This window comes from Urocitellus parryii, chromosome 6 (genome assembly GCF_045843805.1).
Source record: "Urocitellus parryii isolate mUroPar1 chromosome 6, mUroPar1.hap1, whole genome shotgun sequence".
In the NCBI taxonomy this organism is placed as follows: Eukaryota; Metazoa; Chordata; class Mammalia; order Rodentia; family Sciuridae; genus Urocitellus; species Urocitellus parryii.
In genome coordinates, this window is record NC_135536.1 from 50,606,054 (window position 1) to 50,626,762 (window position 20,709).

The 20,709-nt window shown below is 36.4% G+C and overlaps 1 protein-coding gene across 2 annotated transcripts; it reads right to left on the reverse strand.

Annotated features, from left to right (window-relative positions):
• Window positions 1-222: 222 nt before the first annotated feature.
• Window positions 223-19,578, reverse strand: Trappc6b (trafficking protein particle complex subunit 6B). 2 transcript variants are annotated; one of them, XM_026411330.2, is made up of 6 exons: window positions 19,172-19,573; window positions 10,716-10,783; window positions 9,144-9,261; window positions 7,875-7,958; window positions 3,650-3,743; window positions 223-2,387 (listed from the first exon to the last, which is right to left on the reverse strand). In XM_026411330.2, the coding sequence occupies exons 1-6, from the start codon at window positions 19,250-19,252 to the stop codon at window positions 2,356-2,358; spliced, it is 477 nt and encodes a 158-aa protein (XP_026267115.1). In that variant the 5' UTR covers window positions 19,253-19,573; the 3' UTR covers window positions 223-2,355. The 2 variants fall into 2 exon arrangements, with proteins under 2 accessions (XP_026267115.1, XP_026267114.1); XM_026411329.2 differs by lacking the exons at window positions 223-2,387; window positions 3,650-3,743 and adding an exon at window positions 5,376-5,532 and having other exon boundaries at window positions 19,172-19,578.
• Between the last annotated feature and the right edge of the window lie 1,131 nt (window positions 19,579-20,709).

A 20,709-nucleotide genomic window follows, 5' to 3' on the forward strand; every position in this document is an offset into this window, starting at 1 on the left:
TTGAACATTTTATGCATATACCTGTTGGTCATTTGTATGTCTTCTTTGAACAAATGTTTTTTCAGTTCTTTGCCTATTTCTCAACCCAGCTGTTTTCTATTACTGAGGTACAAGAATTTCTAATGGGCTGGGGATGTGGCTCAAGCGGTAGCGCACTTGACTGGCATGCGTGGGGCCCAGGTTCGATCCTCAGCACCACATACAAAGATGTTGTGTCCGCCAAATACTAAAAAATAAATATTAAAATTCTCTCTCTCACTCTTTTAAAAAAAAATTTCTAATGTATTCTGTGTATTATCCCTTATTAGATTTATGATTTCCAAATACATTTTTTCCTAAGTTGCTTTTCACTCTATTGCTTTCTTTTCTGTGCAGCTTTTTAGTTTGATAAAATCCCATTTGTCATCCTGCTTTTATCTTGCTGAGGGTGTGACATGCAATAAATTACTGCCAAAATAAATGTTATATAGCTTTCCCCCTGTTTTCTTCCAGAAATTTTCAGATTTTATGTATATGTTCTCCATCCACTTTAAACTGATATTTATGTATAATGTTAAGGCAATGACCCAATTTCATTCTTTTGCATGTGGACATTCAATTTTCCCAATGTTTGTCGAAGAGATGTTAGTTTTAGTTTGCCATTTTCCTTTATGATTTTCTACATTTGTGTTTTGGAAAGGCCTTCACTACAAGATCATAAGAGTAAATGCATATTTTCTTTAGCACTGTAGGATTTTACTGTCTTAACAACACATCAATCTTACCCCCCCACCCCCCCAGCAAAAAAGCTTATTTGTCATATACTATTTATTGAATAATCTAACTCTTCCTTGTTTCTACTGAGAGGTTTCTTTTGGGCTATAAGTAATCAAATACACAACGAAAAGTGGATTGAATGTCATAAGGAATCTGGTATCTCACCTAATTAAAAAATTAATAGGTAAAATAGTTCCAGAATTAAGAAAAACAATTCAGGTACGTTCTATCTGCATCCTCCTCAGTGTGATGGCTTTCATCTTCATTCTTGTCATTTCATGGTCAGCAAAAGGCTGTTGCACATAAACCCCAAATGCCTTCATTCAACCCATACCTTCACTGAGAAGCAGAAAGGAAACGGGGGAGGGGGATCCTTTTTCTTTTTTCTTTATAATACTGTACCTTTCTCTGAAAGAAAAATGGTATACCTCTAACTTAACTGAATTTTCTCTTCTATTTCATTCTTTTAATATAAGTTTTTCAACCGTTTTATTATAAGGAGTCATACTTCTTTAACTTGCCAGTTTCACACAGTGAAACATTTTATTTGGCAAGTCACTGACTTTCAGGCAGAGTTCCCTATCAGATACATGCACAAGAGTAATAATAATGAAATGGGAAACAAAGTACAGTTTTAAAAATCAAAGTGCAGATACCCCAACATTTAGAGTTCTAACAAAAGCTTAAGAGGTATCTGCTTAAGCCAGATAATCTAAGAAAGATGAAGTAATCGGAAGAGGTGCTAAGAGATGCTAGATAAGAAATGACCCCCAACTCACAGAGAAGATGTTATCAATGAATGTTGGTATAATTAATTATTTACTCCTCTGCCCTTTCAGCAAAGTAAATAAGGGGATAAAGATGTTAAAACTTTCAACAGGAATTGGGAGCATGGTGAAAAAAGTTGAAAGGCAGACTTTACCAAGAATAAGTATAAAATTTCCCACAACATGCCTAATATTCCTTGGCTTTGGAGTCATCAAATTCATTTAAACTAATCTATATTTCACTTTGACTACATTAATGGAGCTATGAAGGACTAAAATCTAGTGAAATTAAGCTTTCAAGCCATTTAGATAGTCATATGTATTTAAATAAATATATACACACACAATGTATACATGAAATCATGCATAAAAATTTTCAATAAAAATAAGTTATAAGCAATAAAATAAAAATTAAGCTTAATTTACTATACTGTTTGCTGTATAGAAATAATAAAAAACAAATCCATACATTATCAAAGTTTTGTCATTCTTACACAAATATTCTGACTGGTGCACACTTTTCTTCATGCTAATTTAACAAACCCTTGCTTTTGCTTCTCCATCTGTGGTTAAATACATATCTCTAAACAAAAATGTTTAAAGAGTCCTATATGGTGTCCAGTTATTTGAAATTAGGTTTTCATTTTGAATAGTTTCAATAAGAAGTTTATATCCTAACAGAATGACCCCTTGTCTTAGTCTATGTTAAACAGATGAAACAGACCCTCCTATACAAACATCCAACAATGTATTTAAATCATATTATTTGAAATACTTTATACATGAATAATTTATCTCTTTACACTGTGGAAGCTTTGCATTTCAGTATGTTCTATAGCTTCTGTATCATCACCTGAAATTTGCCTAAAAAAAGAAAACATAAAAATAATTTTTGATTTGAAGTACAAGGAAAACAAGCCTGCACACAAAATTTTCTGTTCTACTAAGGAAGCAGTTTCAGTCAAGAAACTTGCCGTGTCAAAAAACTTTTCACATTCCTCACAATATTCAAAAAATTTTTATTGGATGATTATCTGGTTCGGGAGTGGGTACTTTTGTTTCTTTTTGTGTTTCCTACCTTCCAGTATTTCAGTGCTAATTATCACTGTGAATAGGTAATATAGTAAAGATCAAGTACATTTTATTCTTGGCTGGCAGCTGTGGTTATAAGATCTTTTATATATATATAGTCTTTTTTTTTTTTTTAAAGAGAGAGAGAAACTTTTTAATATTTATTTTTTAGTTTTCAGCGGACACAACATCTTTGTTTGTATGTGGTGTTGAGGATCGAACCCGGGCTGCATGCATGCCAGGGGATCGAGCTACCACTTGAGCCACATCCCCAGCCCGGTGATAAGATCTTTAAGAAGTTTAACAATAAGACTAATTGAGGGCTCAGTTGGTAGAGTGTTTGCCTTGTATGCACAAGGCCCTGGGTTCAATCCCTAGCACCACAAAAAATAAAGACTAGTTAATTTAGCTTTATATAATAGACATATTCTAAACAATTATTTTAAAGATATTTTCAATGCTATTGGGAAAACTCCTCCTTAAATAAACACTACAGCCAGGCATGCTGGAACATGGCTGTAATCCCAGAGACTTGGGAGGTTGAAGCAGGAGGAACACAAATTTGAGACCAGCTTCAGCAATTTAAGAAGGCCCTGTCTCAAAATAAAAATTAAAAAGGGCTGGTGATGTAGCTCAGTGGTAAAGTACCTCAGTACCAAAAAATTTAAAAATAAAAACACCACAGAGGCTTGAGTGATATAGCACTTGCCAAGCATGTGTAAGGCCCTGGGTAGGTTGCCCAGCCCTCTAAAAGATTAAAAAAAAAAAAAAAAAATCCGGGATGGGGGAAGACCTGCAAACATTTATAAGAAATGTAAATTCAGGGGTTGGGGTTGTAGCTCAGTGGCAGAGTGCTTGCCTAGCATTCGTGAGGAATTTGGTTTGAATTCTTAGCACTGCGTATAAATAAATAAAATAAAGGTCCACTGGCAACTAAAATAAATAAATATACATATTTTATATATATATATATATATATATATATTATTTTTTAAAGGAAATGTATATTATATGTATATATTATTTTTTTTAAAGGAAATGTAAATTCAACTTACAGGCAGGCATTGAAGACACTTCAGCTGTTACAATACTTTTTATCCCCAAGTTTGATAAGCCACCTCTGATTAAGCCACAGGTAAATGCTAGATACTAAATGGAAAAATTGGAAAAATAAATAAATGAGAATTTATTGACACTAAAGCTACTAAAATATGCCATTAGTTAAGTCATGCTACCAATAAATCATTGATGTTTAAAAATAAGAATGTTGTGAATAGCCAGGCAGGGTGGTGCATGCCTGTAGTCCAAGCTACTCAGGACACTAAGGTGGAAAGATCACTTGAGCACAGGAATTTTAAGCCATTCTGAGCAACATAGCAAAATCCTGCATCAAAAAACAAGGGACTGGGGTTATGGCTCAGTGACAGAACACTTGCCTGGCATGTGTGAAGCCCTGTGTTTGCTCCTCAGTACCACATATAAATAAACAAACAAATAAATAAATAAATCCATTGGCAATTAAAAAAAATACAAACAACCCCAAAAGTTGTGGAAAAACTGTTTAAGTTACTAAAAAAATCTGATTATTATAAGATGTCCTAGCTCCCTGGCAACTAAAAATGTATGGACATGTGACTTAAGCTTGGCTAATTAGGTGTTCCAGTTCAGGACCCGAATCTACAATAACATAAAAATGATAGAAACCAAGTTACATTTTCTTCTGGGGACGGCAAATGTTGTTTCTGTCTACTGTCCATGCTGCCCACAGGATTCTAAGTAGGGCCTCCCAGTAATAATAATTTGGGTCATGTTCTGGCTGCTTTAACCGGTTTCTTGCCTGTTTTCTGAGCCCTCCTAATCACTCTGTAAATAAACTAACAATATTTCATTCAATCAGAGTTGTTTTCTATGATCTATAGATAAGAATATGAACTTATTCAAGATTTATAGCCTGCCGGGCACCATGGCACATGCCTGTAATCCCAGCAACTCAGAAGGTTAAGGAAGAAGATTTAAAGTTGAGGCCAGCTTCTATAATTTAGCAAGACTTTGTCTCAATATCAAATATTAAAAAGGGCTGGACCAGGCACAGGGGTGCATGCCTGTAATCCCAGTGGCTCAAGAAACGAAGACAGATAGATCATGAGTTAAAGCTAGCCTCAGCAACTTAGCAAGACCCAGTCTCAAAATAAAAAATAAAATGGGCTGGGAATGTGGTTCAGTGGTTATGCACCCATGGGTTCAATTCCTAGTACCAAAAAAGGAATACATTTATAGCCTGTGGAGATAAAAGTTATCATCTTCATATCAATAATGCAAATGTTAAGAAACCCTGTTATAAAGAAACAAACAAAAAAAGAGCCAGGTATGGTGGCACACTCCTGTAATCACAGCGACATGTGAGAAGAAAATGTAACTTGGTTTCTATCATGTTTCTATCAGAGGCTGAGACTGGAGGATCACAAGTTCAAAGCCAGCCTCCACCTTAGCGAGGTAGTAAGCAAATCAGTGAGACCCTGTCTCTAAATAAAATATAAAATAGGGCTGGGGATGTGGATCAGTGGTTGAATGTCCCAGAGTTCAATCCCTGATACCTTCCCACCCCGTCCCCCAAAAAGGAATGGAGCTGGTCTACAGAAGGGAAAGTCATGACAGGAATGAAGACTGAAAAATTAATAATCTAAAGAATATTTTTATTATCTACATTTTTTGTAATACATGATATTCAATACTATTTACTAATAATATAAAATTTTATAATTAATGTACACAAATAGTTACTAATAAGTAATTACATGTAAGTCAACAAATTTTGGACTGGAGGAGACCGTAGATTGCTTCTCATTGGTAGTGGCACATGCCTATAATCCCAGCAACTCAGGAGGCTGATGCAGGAAAATTTCAAGTTCAAGGTCAGCCTCAGCAACTTAGTAAAACTCTGTCCCAAATAAAAATAAAAGGGCTGGGTATAGTTCAGTGTTATAGGATACATATACACAAAGAAAGATTGTTTATCCCTAGAGTTCTTAACCTGGGAATCTATGAGGACCAGGAAAATTAAAATCATTCATACATATATATTTATTGGGAAAAAGTGATCCAATATAAAAATGTCCATAACCAGTGCTTGCCTAGTATGTGCCAGGCTCTGGATTCATCCCCAGCATTTCCAAAAAAAAGACACATGTCTGATGTGGTTGTGGAACGTGCTGTTAATGCCAGCAACTCATGAGGCTAGAACAAGAAAATTGCTAGTTCAAAGTAGGTCTTGGGAATTTAAAGGGACTCTGCCTCAAAATAAAAATTGTTTTAAAAGAATGGTGATGCAGCTCACTGGCAGAGCTCTTGCCTAGCATGTGCAAACCTCTGGGTGGAATCCCCAGTACCACCAAAAAAAAGTCCATAAACTCAAAATATTTAAAAAATCACTGAACTACACAGCTATTCAGGAGGCTAAAGGAGAATCACAAGTTTGAGGCCAGCCTGGGAACTTAGTGAGATCCTGTCTTAAAAAATAAAGAAGTCGGGGGATGTACTCAGTAGTAGAATGTGTAAGGTCCTGGGGTTCAATCACCACCACCACCACCACCACCACCACAAAAAAAAAAATTACTGAACTGATTCAATTTTCTCCTTTTACAATTAAAGAAATTAAGATTCCCAAAAGTTAAGTGAGAACCAGAGATATTAAAATGAGATTAATAAAAAATGAGAACAAATATTTACCACAAAAATGTAATGAGAATCTAGCAATCCCAAAAATACAGAAAATAAGCAATGAAACTAAATTACAAAAAATAAGAATCACATCTATTTCTTGGCCTACTGTTAACATTTCACAGCTATAATAATAATTATTATTTACTAAGTATATCATGTGCAAAGCACCATAATAAATACATTTCTCCCCCCGAGATAAAGTCTTGCTATGTTACCTAGGCTGGCACTGAACTCCTAAGCTCAAGTGATCTTCCTGCCTCAGCCTCCCAAGTAGTTGAGACTACAGTTATGTGTCACCACACTCAGTCTCATGTTACATACTTTAAATACATTTAACTATCAAAATAATCTTATAGCTATGATTATACTCGCTTTATTAATGAGGAAACTCAGATCCTGAAGAGTTACGTCACTTATTCAATGTCACAAATCTGTAAATTGTGTAGCTTGGCTTAAAATCTAAATTTATTCAATCCCAAGACTATGATATTTCCACTATAACTATACTTCCTTTCTGTTCAATAATATAGGTATAGAAAAGTTTTTTGCAGGTAAATAGCAGTCTATACTTATCTAGATATTTATCACTTCAAAGGAACGCTTATACTAATAATATTCATTAGCTTTCTTTAACACAACTATTTATTGATTTCTACATAAGATTAAAAAAACAAAATCTACACAAAACCCAGAAACACAGATATATTTAACACAAAACATGCACTCCAAGAAACAAATGTTTATTATGTTTTATTAATAACTTTATTTTCTTTCTTTTTTTAAATGTGGTGCTGAGGATTGAACCCATTGCCTCACACATGCTAGGCAAGCACTCTACCACTGAGCCACAACCCCAACCCCAGGCCTATTATAGATTTTAATCTACTAGAGGAGATCATAAATGCACTCTCAGGGGAATAATTCTACACAGCCAATGTCTGTTTTTGTAAGTTTGAATTACCTGTATTGATGTGCCTACACTTTTTCAAAGAATATCATATATCTATATTCACTGGCATTTAGTAGTAATGTTTCTTTAATTGGTCATTCATTATAGGCTTATTTAGCTGCAGCTATAAGTACATGTAAGTTATTCATGATGAATATCTCCTATTTCATAAAAAGTGGCTTTAAAAAAAAAGGACAACTTGCCAGGTACAGTGGCACACCCTTTATTCCCAGCAATTCAGAAGACTAAAGCAATTCAATTCTCAGCACCACATAAATGTAAAATAAAGATATTGTGTCCACCTAAAACTAAAAAATAAATATTAAAAAAAGAGTTATGATAACCACAGAAGGCTAAAGCAAGCTTGAAGCCAGCCTCAGCACCTTAGAAGCCCTTGTCTCAAAATTAAAATACCTGGGGATATAAATCAGTGGTAGAACCCTTCCACCCCATCCTGGGTTCAATCCCCAGTAACAAAAAATACCAAGTACAACTTTAAAACTACTATTTTAAATTAAAGAATTTGTTGTGATTGGCATTGTAATTTGTAATTTTTCCAGTAAATCTACTTTTTTTTGTAGAAAGTCCAAATCTTCTATTGCATTAAATACCTTAGATGCATGCTCTAAGTACTGTTTTCCTGCAGACATCTGAGTAAGCAGACGAAATTTGTTGTCCTGAAGTACATAGATGCCCTATTTCAAAAATACAAAAAAAGATTTAAAGTCAATTTAGTCTGTAGTCCTTAAAACCTATCTTATTCCTATAACAACTTTAAGAATATTTTGTTATTAAAATTCCCCTTTTTATTGGTCAAATTTTCTTTAAATGAAAGAATTTCACAATGTTTAAGCTTAAGGGGTTGAGTTCAGCAGTTGTAGCACTAATATTTACTAAATATATCAATACACTGAAAATACAAAGAGGTATAAGACACAGTCCCTAATAATTCAGAGTTGGGCTGGGAATGTGACTCAGTGGTAGAGCGCTTGATTATCACAGGTGAGGCCCTGGCTCTGGTCCCTACACAAAAGGTAAAAAAGAACTTAAGAGTCTTATGTAATCACTAGCACTCAACCATACAAAATTATTATATGCTAAGTAAAGCACATCTAGAAAGTTGATAAATGGAGTCACTTCTTGTTGGCATTTCAATTCCAGACTAAGTTTGGTACTGTGAAAAAAATGAATTCTACTAGTAGTATTAAATAAGCTGTTTTCATTTTTTATACTCCATAAAATATTGAAATACTAAATCCACTCTAAATATGCCTTTGAAGTTTGTAAAATAAAATCAATCTGTTTTGTTGTTGCCATCTGGGGGTTTTTTGTTTGTTTTTGTTTTGAAGTACTAGGGATCAAACCCAGGGCCTCATGCATGCTAGGCAAGAACTCTACCATGGAGCTACATCCCCAGCCTCCAAAATCAATGCATTTAAAGTTTTCTATGTACTCTCCTAATTGTACAGTAACAAAATCTTTCAAAAAAGAAAAAAGAACAGCAGTAATGAACAATTCAAGAGTTACTTAAGATATACATACTCCAAAAATCAGACAATGGAAATTACTCTAAAGACATAAATGTGAAATATTATTACTTACTAATAATAACTAAGAAAACAAATCCTAAAACCAGTATCATTCTGACGTATGCTGTATTTTAAAATTTAACATAACTTATGTAATTGGGGAGATACCTATAGTTTACTGATAATTGCCACTTTATCTTTATTCACTTTATCCTACCAGAGGGAAAAAAAAACTAACGACCTAACATCAGAGAAACACTCCAAAAGAAATTATTTTTTAAAATAAAACTGATAAACAAAGGCATTTACATTAAAGAATTTTTTTAAAAAGCCCTTAGTTTATCTGAATACCTGATGATTTGTCCTTAGATTGTCGATTTGTTTCTTGAATACTGTAGTCCAAAAATCTTTACAAATGAACTTCATGATGTCTAACTCATCCTTGAACCTTGCAGTATCTTTTGTAAACCTAAAAAGATCAACTAGAAGTAATACAATACTTTTCTTCCAAAGAAAGTAAAGGAATCCAAACATATTTTTCTCACTCTTCCCAAGAGGGGCAAACTATGAACTAATTTCCAAATGCCATAATAGCACTGAACATTTATTAAAAGTCATAAAATGTTAAACATCAAGCAAAATAGATTTCAACATATTCACATATGTTATGGGGTCTATCAGTACATTAGTTATTTGTCTAACAGTAGAGCCAAAATTAAGTACAATCAGTCCAGAACAAAACAACAACAACAACAAAAAAAAACCCACTGAGCTTAATAACAGTATTGTACATAAAATATAATCAGAGTTCAACTATTCCGCAGGGAATGAATGTTGGCACATGCCTGTTAATCCCAGGCTGAAGCAGAAGGATAACAAGTTCAAGGCCAATGCAGAAAACTTAGTAAGATCCTGTCTCAAAATAAACAAATAAAAAGGGTGTGGTGTATAACTTACTAGTAGAGCAGCACTGGGTTTAATCCCTAGTATTGTTTAAAAAAAAGAAAAGGAAAGAAAAAAATTAACTATGCTGCTATTGATTAAAACTAAAAAAAAAAAAGAAAAAGAAAAAGAAAAAAAACTATCTATAAATTAGAAGATTATTATATGTATAAACAAAGACTTAATTGGGCTGGGGATGTGGCTCAAGCGGTAGCGCGCTCGCCTGGCACGCGTGTGGCCCGGGTTCGATCCTCAGCACCACATACAAACAAAGATGTTGTGTCTGCCGAGAACTAAAAAATAAAAAATAAATAAATATTTAAAAAAAAAAAAAAAAAAGACTTAAGGCATTTCCATACCTACACTTTAAACAAAATTTCATTCAGGTTTTTTTTAAAAAACCCTACTAGGCCTTAAGTAAAAAATGCAGTGATGCCAGGAGTGGTGGCACACACCTATAATCCCAGCAGCTTGGGAGGTTGAGACAGGAATGCGAGGCGCTAAGCAACTCAGTGAGACCCTGTCTCTAAATAAAATACAAAATAGTGCTGGGGATGTGGCTCAGTAAATGCCCACGAGTTCAATCACTGGTACTGTCCCCCAAAAAAAGCAATGAGATTTTAAGCAGTTATTTCAAAATACCAATATTTTCAGGAAAAATATTTAGATGTAAAATGTTTCTTGATTTATTAGGACTTAAAATTTGAATAACCAAGTTAATCTTGCACTAGATCTTCAAATGATTTTTTTTTCTTGGGGGGGTGCTGGGGATTGAATCCAATGACTTGTGCATTTTCTACCACTGAGCTACACATGTTCTACCACTGAGCTATACCCTCAGCTCCTTAAAAAAGAAAATTTCAACTGTGAATTAAGGAACAGAGAAAAATGAAAATATCTCAAATTTTATGCAATCTTTTGAATGGACTATCATTGTTCATAACCTACCTGAAAGAAAATTTTCAAATCCATACTGCTCACCTTTCTATCAATCCTTGTCCTACTCGAAACCCCATGTTTTCCAGTTTAGTAATACAACGTCCATTTTCCTATTTTAAAAAACAACAGTTATAAATACTTTTAGTTCTTTTTTGTTCATTTGGTACCAAGAATTTAACAACCCAGGAGCACTTAACCACTCCATCACATCCCCCAGTCCTTTTTAATTTTTGAGACAGGGTCTCACTAAATTACCTAGGGCCTCGCTAAATTGCTGAGGCTGGTTTTGAACTTGCAATCTTCCTGCCTTAGCCTCCCAAACAGCTAAGATACAAGGAAAGTGCTACCATGTCCAGCTATGATTACTTTTAGAAGACTAAGATGTTTGTATTCAAAATTATAAAAATTACAGCTAAAGGCATGATAATGTAGATTGCATGGAAATCCTACAAATCTGAAAAATACAGGAGAGTTTTGAATTTCAACAAATACATTTAAATTATTTAAAAATTCCCACTGAAGAGAATATTATAAAAATGCAAGTAATATGGAAAAGCTTGATGCAAAGTAATTCATGTATATAATGCACCAGAAAATTCACAGCATGAAAGGAATGTTATAACAGTGATAATTTAGCTAGATGCATTGGCACACACCTGTAATTCCAGTGACTCAGATGGCTGAAGCAGGAGGATTACAAGTTCAACCCTCCCCCCAGCCCCAGGCTACTTAGCAAGACCCTGTCTCAAAATAAAAAAAATAAAAAAGGGGCTGGCATGTAGTAGGATGTGGGAGGCCAACCTTATGGGTGACTAAGTTCCACTTCCCAGCTGGGTGCTGAGGCGCTCAGTCACAGAAATGGGTGTGTCTTGCTACAGCCCATGGGTGAAGCTATGCTCACCTGTTCCTTTGTAATATAACCCCTTGCCCCATTTAGGATAGAATCTTCCATGGAAGTGCCTAGTGTGTCCCCTCCTCTTACTGTGCCCTTGGGTGTGGCCTACCCAGGTGTCAGTCAACCTGCTGACAGTGGACATCATGAAAATAGACTCAGCCCCCTGAAACCTGACCCCTTACCTCATTTGAATAGCTTCTCCTCAATAAAAAGGGTCAGTACGTGCTCTCTCTCTCTCCTTTTCTGAGGACCCTTAAGGTCAGAGGAGCCGTCACAGCAACCCCAAAGAAAAAGGTATTTGTGTCTCTTGTGTGGTTATTTCATGCAGCCCAGTTAGCCCAGTTTAACTAGAGTGACCCCTGAGCCTTTTAGTCACGAGAACAGAAACCCGGCAGTAGTACAGTGGTAGAGCATCCCTGGGTTCAATCCCCAGTACTGGGAAGGGAGGAGGGATTGAGATGAAATAATTGTATAAGTAATTTTAAAGCTCTAGTTCACAGTAGTATTTTTTTTGCTACATATGTAAAAATTTTCTTTTTCCATTTTGAAGTCTATTGGATCCATGTATGAACTGAAGTGTGCTATGGTTTGGGTATGGCTTAAATATGTGTCCGCTGAAGGTTCCTGTGTTGAAATTTAATCCCCCTTATGAGTTATTAAGAAAGTAAGGGCTGGCAGTATGGTTCCATGGAAGGGCACCTGCCTAGCATGTGCAAGGCCCTGGATCAATCCTTAACACTGAAAAAACAATGAAACTTTTATCCCAGGTATTCCAGAGGTTAAGGTAGATGATTCAGGAATTCAAGGTCAGGCAATACAACACAGAGAGACCTCTCCCACATGATAGACACTTAATCCAAGTATGGTGTCCAGAGGTGAGGCCTTTTGGAATAGTAATTAGTATTAAAGTCATCAGGGTAGAGCTCCCATGATTGAATACTGTGGCTTTATAAGAGACACACAAAGATGAGTGGTGGGAACATGAAGTAAAGGGAACAATTTTACAAAACAGACCTATTGTGCTGACCCTCACATACTTTGGAACCCAGGACTTTGCGAATACAAGGCAGACACTTTGCCACTGAGCTACATCCTAGCCCTACGCTTTCTTTTCTAAGAAGCAATTAACTGGCAGCCCTGCCTGGTTCAGAATATGTTACATTCCTCAGCAAACTACCTGTTATCTGCAGGAGAAATGCAGGCCCAAAATGCTGGTAAGAAGAACAAAAGTTACCCTGAAGGTGGGGACTTTTGTGACCTTCCAAGACCAGATCCCAGAACTCAGGGAGATAAGGATATTTTACCCTCACCATAAAATCTGTTAAGAACAGGTTCCAATTCAAACTTTTTGGCATGTGACGAAGTGACCTAGAGTTGTCATGGCAGTCTGATATCATTCTGCTATCAAAGTCAAGAGGTGGACGTGGGCAGGACTCTGGAAACTTCCCTGGGACTACCAATATAACTGGAGGGCAGGAGAGGCGTGTTAAAAAAAACCTCCCTCTCTCGAAGGACCCACTTTCTCCCTTGAAAGTGTCCCTTTTCCTCCTTTCCTATCTGTTCTAATAAACTCAAGTCTGTCACTCTGAGTGACATGTCTGAAATCTTTCTGACTTGATCACAAGAATTGGGGTTTGAAAGGGGTGTGTGTGTGTCTTCATACTGTCTCAGTTTCCCAGAAAGCCCTAGCCCTATAACAATAGGATAGAGTATGATACCAGAGGATACACAGGTATTCTTCCCGTCTCTCACTGTATGATACCCTGTACTACTGTGGGACTCTTAACAGTAAAACACCATCATCAGATGCAACCCTGTGGTCCTGTACCAGAATCATGAGTTAAAATAAACCTTTCTAAAAAAACAACTTACCCATCCTGTGGTATTGTGTTATTAGCAACAAGAAATAGACTAATATAAATGTATTTCTCAGTAGGCAAGGAAATTTATTTTTATATAGTTTTTTAATTGTGTAAGGGGCTTTTGGGAAAAAAAGACGTGGTATTTGTTGTGACTTTCCTACTGGCCTTACATAGCAGGTACTGGTTATCATTTAGTGATTTTATCAATTGTACCCTTCTAAGAAAGAAATACCAGTTTGTATCTTCTTGCAATGCCTAATCAAACAAGTAGTTCAGACTGTCATGGTTGGGAATATTAGGTGATACTCTGACTCCCCTCTACTCTGGAACATATTCTTATAAGATCTCACTTGTATAGTAGGCTCTTTTGTTCATACTGGTAGTTACTGTGCTCCTTAGTCAGCAAGACAGCTACAATGAAGCAGTAAATTACAAAATAACTTGTTCCCTCTACCACATTTTGCAGTGACTGCTCTTACCCAGTTCTTTCAAGTCAGGCAACTTCCTCATACCGGAAAGATTTGGGGTGTTTCCTACTATAGTTAAATGTAATCCTACTGTTTTATTTTCAGTTTGATTATATGATTAAAAGCAATATGCAGGGCTAGGGTTATAGCTCAGTGGCAGAGTGCTTGCCTAGCATGTGTGAGGCACTGGGTTTGATCTTTAGCATGGCATAAGAATAAATAAAATAAAGGCATGCTGTCCATACACACTACCAAGAAATTTTTTAAAGAAGCAATATGCAGGGGCTGGGGTTGTGGCTGAGAGGATGAGCGCTTGCCTAGCATTTGTGAAGCAGTGGGTTCGATCCTCAGAACCACATAAAAATAAAATAAAGGTATTGTGTCCACCTACAACTAAAAAATAAATGTTTTTTTTAAAGCAATATGCATTTTCTGAAACAAAAAGTCTGTATATTTCTTACAAATATATAATGATTTTTACTATTGTCTTTTTTATTTATTGCCAAGACATATTAAAATATACTTTTGTGCAAGGCATGGTATTGTGTTCCTGTAATCCCAGTTCTCAGAAAGCTGAGTAGGAGAATCACTTGAGCCCAGAAGTTGGAGGCAATCTGGGTAACAAAGCAAGATTGACCTTAACTCAAAAAAAAAAAAAAAAAAATCTCTTTGCAAGTAAAAAAATAAAATATTGGCTAAAATATTAATGTAAATGTTTATACTTCACTTTTTCTTTTTCTTTTCTTTTTTTGTATTAGGGATTGATCCCAGGGTGCTTTACCACTCTAGTCCTTTTTATTTTTTGAGACAGAGTCTTGCTAAGTTGCTGAGGCTGATCTTATACTTGGATCCTCCTCTCAGTCTCCCAAGTCACTGGTATTATAGTGGTTACCACCACCATATCCAGGTAAAATCCTTAAATTTTTGTAGCACTAATCATGTTCATTGGGCAACAAGATAAAACAGAGAACTACTGATCATTTTTTTTTCATAAATGCCAAAACCTCTCCCTAGAAACTTTTCTTTTTTTTTTTTTTTAATATTTATACTTTTTTTAGTTCTCGGCAGACACAACATCTTTATTGGTATATGGTGCTGAGGATCGAACCCGGGCCGCACGCATGCCAGGCGAGCGCGCTACCGCTGAGCCACATCCCCAGCGCCCAGAAACTTTTCTGTTTTTCTTTTTTTTTTTTTAGGTTATAAAACTTGGTATCATCTTTGACTTTTTTCCATCAGTTATTCCTTTGTGATATCTATTGATTCAAAATGTTTCCTACAGTTTTCCAGGCTTCCCAGTTTTCGGTGTGTTTTAGTTGATGACCATCCTGGGCCTTGAAACATGCAACCATTTTTTGTTATTCCTTTGACAATCTTAAGGTTTTAAATACCACCTCTACTTCCAGACACCCACAAAATCTTATGCAAAGCAAATGCCATCTACCTCTTTGGTTTTAACCACTCTTCTTCAAACTAACTCAATCTAGCTACATTGGTCTCATTGCTGTCCCTTTAAACAACCTGGTATGGTCCAATCTTGGGGCTTTCTGCATGGGCTGTTCTTCTTTCAAATATCATATAAGCAACTTCCTCACTTCTTACAGGTATTTGCTCTGTCAGTGTGGCCCATTTAATCTTTAAAATTAAACATCATTCCCTTTCAGCAACTTTCCATCATAGTGACTTTCTTTTTTTTTTTAATATTTATTTAATTTTTCAGTCTTTTAGGTGGACACAATATCTTTATTTTATTTTTATGTGGTGCTGAGGATCAAATCCAGTGCCTCACACATGCCAGGCAAGCACACTACCACTTGAGCCACATCCCCAGCCCCCATCATAGTGACTTTCAATTTGTTTCCCAACCAACATCAACATCATCATATAGAAACTTGGAAATGTGAATTCATTAGTCACACCCTCAATTTACTGAGTTGGAAACATCTGGTATAATTTGTGGTGCCAGTAATTTGTGATTTGATTTTGTTTTGGTTTTCGGTGCTGGGATTGAACTCAGGGCCTCATGCATTCATAATCTGTGTTTTCACAAATCATTCTGCAGTTGGGTAGACATAGTTCAGTGACTGTACCTACGAAGAACAAGGACCTGGGTTCAATCCCCAGGGCTACAAATAAATAAATAAATAAATAAACTAAATAATTAATTTGTCTCCACAGAACTCCTTTCACCATTTAACATACTTATTTTATTTCAATTTTATGTGCTGGGGATTGATACCAGGGGCGCTTTACCACTGAGTTACATGCCCAGTCCTTTTTAATTTTGAGACAGAGCCCTGCTGAGTTGGTGAGCCTGGCCTCAATTGTCCATGTCACCTTATCCCCACTCTGCTGCAATACAGCCCCAAGAAGGTTCACTAGCAGGCACCAATTTTTTTTCTTTCTTTCTTCTTCTTCTTTTTTTTTTTTTTTTTTGGTACCAGGGATTGAACTCAGGGGCACATAACAACCGAGCCACATCCCCAGCACTATTTTGTATTTTATGTAGAGACAGGGTCTCACTGAATTGATTAGCACCTGGCCATTGCTGAGGCTGGCTTTGAACTCAATCCTCCTGCCTCAGCCTCTGGAGCTGTTGGGATTACAGGTGTGTGCCACTGAGTCTGGCTTAGGCACCCAATTTTTAAGAAAAATTAAACCTCAGAATATTTTATCAACTTTTTAAATTCATTCACCATGAATTTGGGCATATTCAATTTTAGAGATTTAATTCCTCGTTAAACATTAAAATCTTGATTTGGAGAATAAGAACACTGGTTCTGAATTTAATGAAAGTTTACTTCACTTTCCTGAAAGATTATGAAACTTTATTTCACTTAGTTTAAATTTTTTTATAATAAAAAATATTTTAAAAATTCTGTTATTCAGAAATGGTTTATTCTAAAAAGATATTACAAACCATTTCTGGATCCTTTTTACTTTTTTTTAAACAAAAAAATTTCAGCACACTCAAAAGACATTAATACAATGAATCTTCATATATTCAGATTCCAATATGTAATTTAATTATCAAGATTACTATATACCTGTTTTTAAATCATTTTTTTTGTTATTTGTACTTTCATTTTCCCCCACCATGAACATATTACAATAGAAAAAAAATATTTTTGTAATGATTCAAAACATATGGATTTCCTTTCTCTAAAAAAAAAAAAAAAAAAAAGCATATTTCTAATGGTTAAAGCCAGCTATACATAAACAGCCAACATTGATGATCAAGAGGAAAATCTGTAATTTTGGAAAAATACTAGAGAGATCTGAATAAGAATATAATTTATTTCATTTCCAATACTTTTCTTTAATGTCTTCCTAATGATATTTTTAAATCTATCTTGCCCATTCTTCTTGTAGTTTACAAACTGGTAGCACCTTTTCTTAGAAGTTCCACAAGTACCTCAAAAATTAAACCTAGCCCAAGGAGGTGGTGGCACACCTGTAATTCCAGCAACTTCAGAGGATTCAAGGAAGGAGGATTTCAAGTTCCAGGCCAGCAATGAGACACTATCCCAAAATTTTAAAAGTAGCTCAGTAGTAAAGCAGCTTGCCTAGCATATGTAAAGCCCTGGGTTCAATCTTCAGTACCATGAGGGAGGGGGCATAATTTATTATTTTCACTTGCTTATCTCTTCTCTTTTATTCCCTTTCCTGGTTAATAGCATAACCATCCAGCTTCTCAAGCTAAAAACCAAGGCATAATTTTCTTTTTTTTTTCCAGAAAAATTTAACAGTTTTATTTATAATTGTTATAAAGTTGAACTGCTGAAACCTGATCACTGAAACTTTTTGATTTGCATTAATGCTTTGTATCCCAGCATTTATATTAAAAATTGCCACACAAATGAAAATGGAAAAACGGCCAATACCTGATTTCTGTCTCCTATTTTTCCACTAGCAATCATATACTTAGGTACCTTTTGACCTCTGGGAAAAAAAAAATCTAACGTTCAGAACTATCAATAACAGGAAGCACCAAGGCATAATTTTCAATTCCCACTCCCATACTTAACCAACATCTACAGATTCTACCTCCTGTCTTGAAACCTCTCCTCTCTCACTCCTGTCTTAATTCAGATCTTCTTCACCTCGAGCAATCATAGATTTTCTCACTACAAAGATCTTCCTTCTCTGGCCCAAACACCAGATTATCTTCCTAAAAGGTAAATGGACAACATATTCCCTATTGGTAGCTTAATATTCCCTATTCAAAAATCCTCCAGTGAGATCACACAATACTCTAAATTAAGTTCTCAATTCCTCTCACTTGCCACCCATTCAATCTAGCCATGCCTAGAATGGTTTTCCTACTCCACTTCTTTATCAACAGCATTGAACAAAGGGTTGCTGGGCTAGGGGTGTAGCTTGGTCACAGAGCTCTTGTCTACATGGATGAGGCCCTGAGGTTCCAGCCTCAGCACCACAAAAAGTAGTAAGGGCTACTAACTTGAAGTTAGAGTACCTCATTTCTAAAATCCGTTACAACTTCGTGTTTCTACCTAATTGCCATCCAATGCTTAATTAATTATTCGTTAAAATCCCTATTCCTCAAGGACTGTGAGGCAGAGGTGTTTATTTTCTTTATCTAGCACAGTGTCTGGCCCAGAAAGCCAGACATTAAATGTTTTCCGAAATTATCAATGAGCAAATGAGAACTCCTCCACAAGGACTGGGACATTGTTTCATTCACTATTACAAATCCCAGGCCCTAAAACCAACTCCGAAATAATGGGGACAAAATAAATATTTTCTGAATTAACTTAAATTGTTTTCTAATTATTGGTCATATCTGAAAACTTTGCTTTGATTCAAATCTCATCAGCCTTCTGTCCTCAAGCTGTTTGGAGTGGTTAGGGATGGGGAAAGAAGATTCTCAACTTGAGGTCAGGGCTGTTCAGAGGATCGCTCAGAAATGCTGGAAACGACAGCAAAATTAAGCAGGATGCCAAAATCAGCTCTACGGTTAACATTCCTGTAAATCCTAATAGGAACAACACTGAAAGAAAAATTGTGGCCCACACGTAGTACAGACACACACAAAAATCAAATAGAAGATACAAAAGAGAAAGGGAGAAACCATCAAATATCAAAGCAGACAGTCTACAGGTTGTAGGGTTCGGGACATGTGGAGGTGGGGACTAGTTTTGTCTATACCTCGGGAAGCGTGGGGTGATGGTGGGCCAGGGTTTAAAGGAAAGCACTCATGGGAAACAAGAGATGTCACTACAAAGGATCTCAAGGGCGTGTGGCAGCACTTACCACCTCGCCCTGCTCCGCGGACTTGTACACTCCTGACACCATCTCGTTATGCAGAAGCAAAAACAATGCCTCGTCCGCCATTTCCTGCTTATTCTTCCAAGCTCCGGGTTTCTGCTCCGGTTTGGGCCGGTCCCAGGGTTTCAAGCTTGCGCCTGAACAACTTGATCTGCGCCGCGCTCCGTCAGGCTCGGTCCCCAGTTGCTAGGAGACCGAAGAGTGCGCCGGTTTCCCAAAGGTCGGTACTGGGGAAAGCCGGATACCTGGGAGAGCGCACCCCGCAGGGCCAAGCCCTAGGGTCTAGCGAGAAAGCTGGACCGTAGGGCAAGCCAAATCAAAACCGCAGAGACCCGATCCCGCCCCAGGACGGGGGGCAAAGAACCCACTTCCGGTCCCCTCTACCCCGGCATTTCGTCGACTCTATGGTCGCGGAGTTCCTTTGCCAGGCCCCGGGTGAATCTCCAGCACCCTAAGTGAAAGAAGGTTCCTCCCCCTTGCCAAGGCAGTGTTGGACCGGTAAGAGTGGAAGGTAAAAGGTTTAAGGAGCTCCGGGAGCTAGTCCGGGGTTAAATCCCCAGTACAGCGAAAAGGAAAAAGGGAGCTCTGGTTGCCATCTCCGTACTAATTTGCATAAAATGCAATTTGACAAGAATGTTTTATTGACTTCATCAACTATTCCATTTCCTGCCACAGTTCTCTAATATGAAAGGTTATAAAGAGTGAATAAATCATCAATTTTCAGTCTGCAAATTTTAGATATATTGAGAAGTTAGACCAATCCATATTGGAATAAGTCCAGGAATGCAAGATTTAAAGCCATTTTGGCTAACCGAAAGTTTACTAGTTGTGTGGTGCAAAGGAAGGGGAGGGACAAGAGGCAGTGACGGTATAAGCAAAAGACAAAAGATTCTTGAACAAGAAAATATAAACTAATCAGAGGATTGAGTAAATGAGATAGTGCTAAAAAATTTGGAAAAGTTCCTGAGATGGAGCTTCTAAGCATCTAAGACAGATTGAGACTTAACTCCAGAGAGGCAAATACACATGCTACATATTACTTTTATTTATTCACTTTTGTAGTGCTGGGGATTGAGCCCAGGGCCTTACACATATAGGCAAGTGATCTACCACTGAGCTACAACCTCAGCCCCCAAATTACATTTTAAATTTGGCAAACTCTGGCTTAAACATATTGCTTAGCCTGTGATTAGTTCTTTGCTTTCTAATCATAAAGTGGATTTTTCTTTCAAGCATATTCACTGCTTCTCCCAAATTTACGTAAAAATTTTTTTCAAATTGTTATCAATAACCTCCCACTTCCAGACTCTTTTCATAGGAATTTAAGTTGATGTTCCTTAATTATGTTTTTTACATGTCTCTTCTGATATTTGAATCAGTTTATTTCACTCATCACATAAATCAAGCATAAAATTTCCTCCTAAGCTTTTTTTTTCCACCTAAGCTTTTGAGAACAGTAGTGTAATTTTGAAGACTATTTGCCACCATTATCTCAGTGTTTTCAGCATTAAAGTTTTCCTTAT

What these genes read in the sequence shown, in the direction of transcription:
- Trappc6b (XM_026411329.2), bottom strand. Translation starts at nt 19,252, where the DNA reads ATGGCGGACGAGGCATTGTTTTTGCTTCTGCATAACGAGATGGTGTCA. An exon ending in GGACAAGGATTGATAGAAAG is followed by an intron (nt 9,262 to 10,715) that starts GTGAGCAGTATG and finishes TGATCTTTTTAG; the next exon opens with GTTTACAAAAGATACTGCAA. An exon ending in ACTTAGAGCATGCATCTAAG is followed by an intron (nt 5,533 to 7,874) that starts GTATTTAATGCA and finishes TATTTGGGACAG; the next exon opens with AGTTTTACTAAGTTGCTGAG.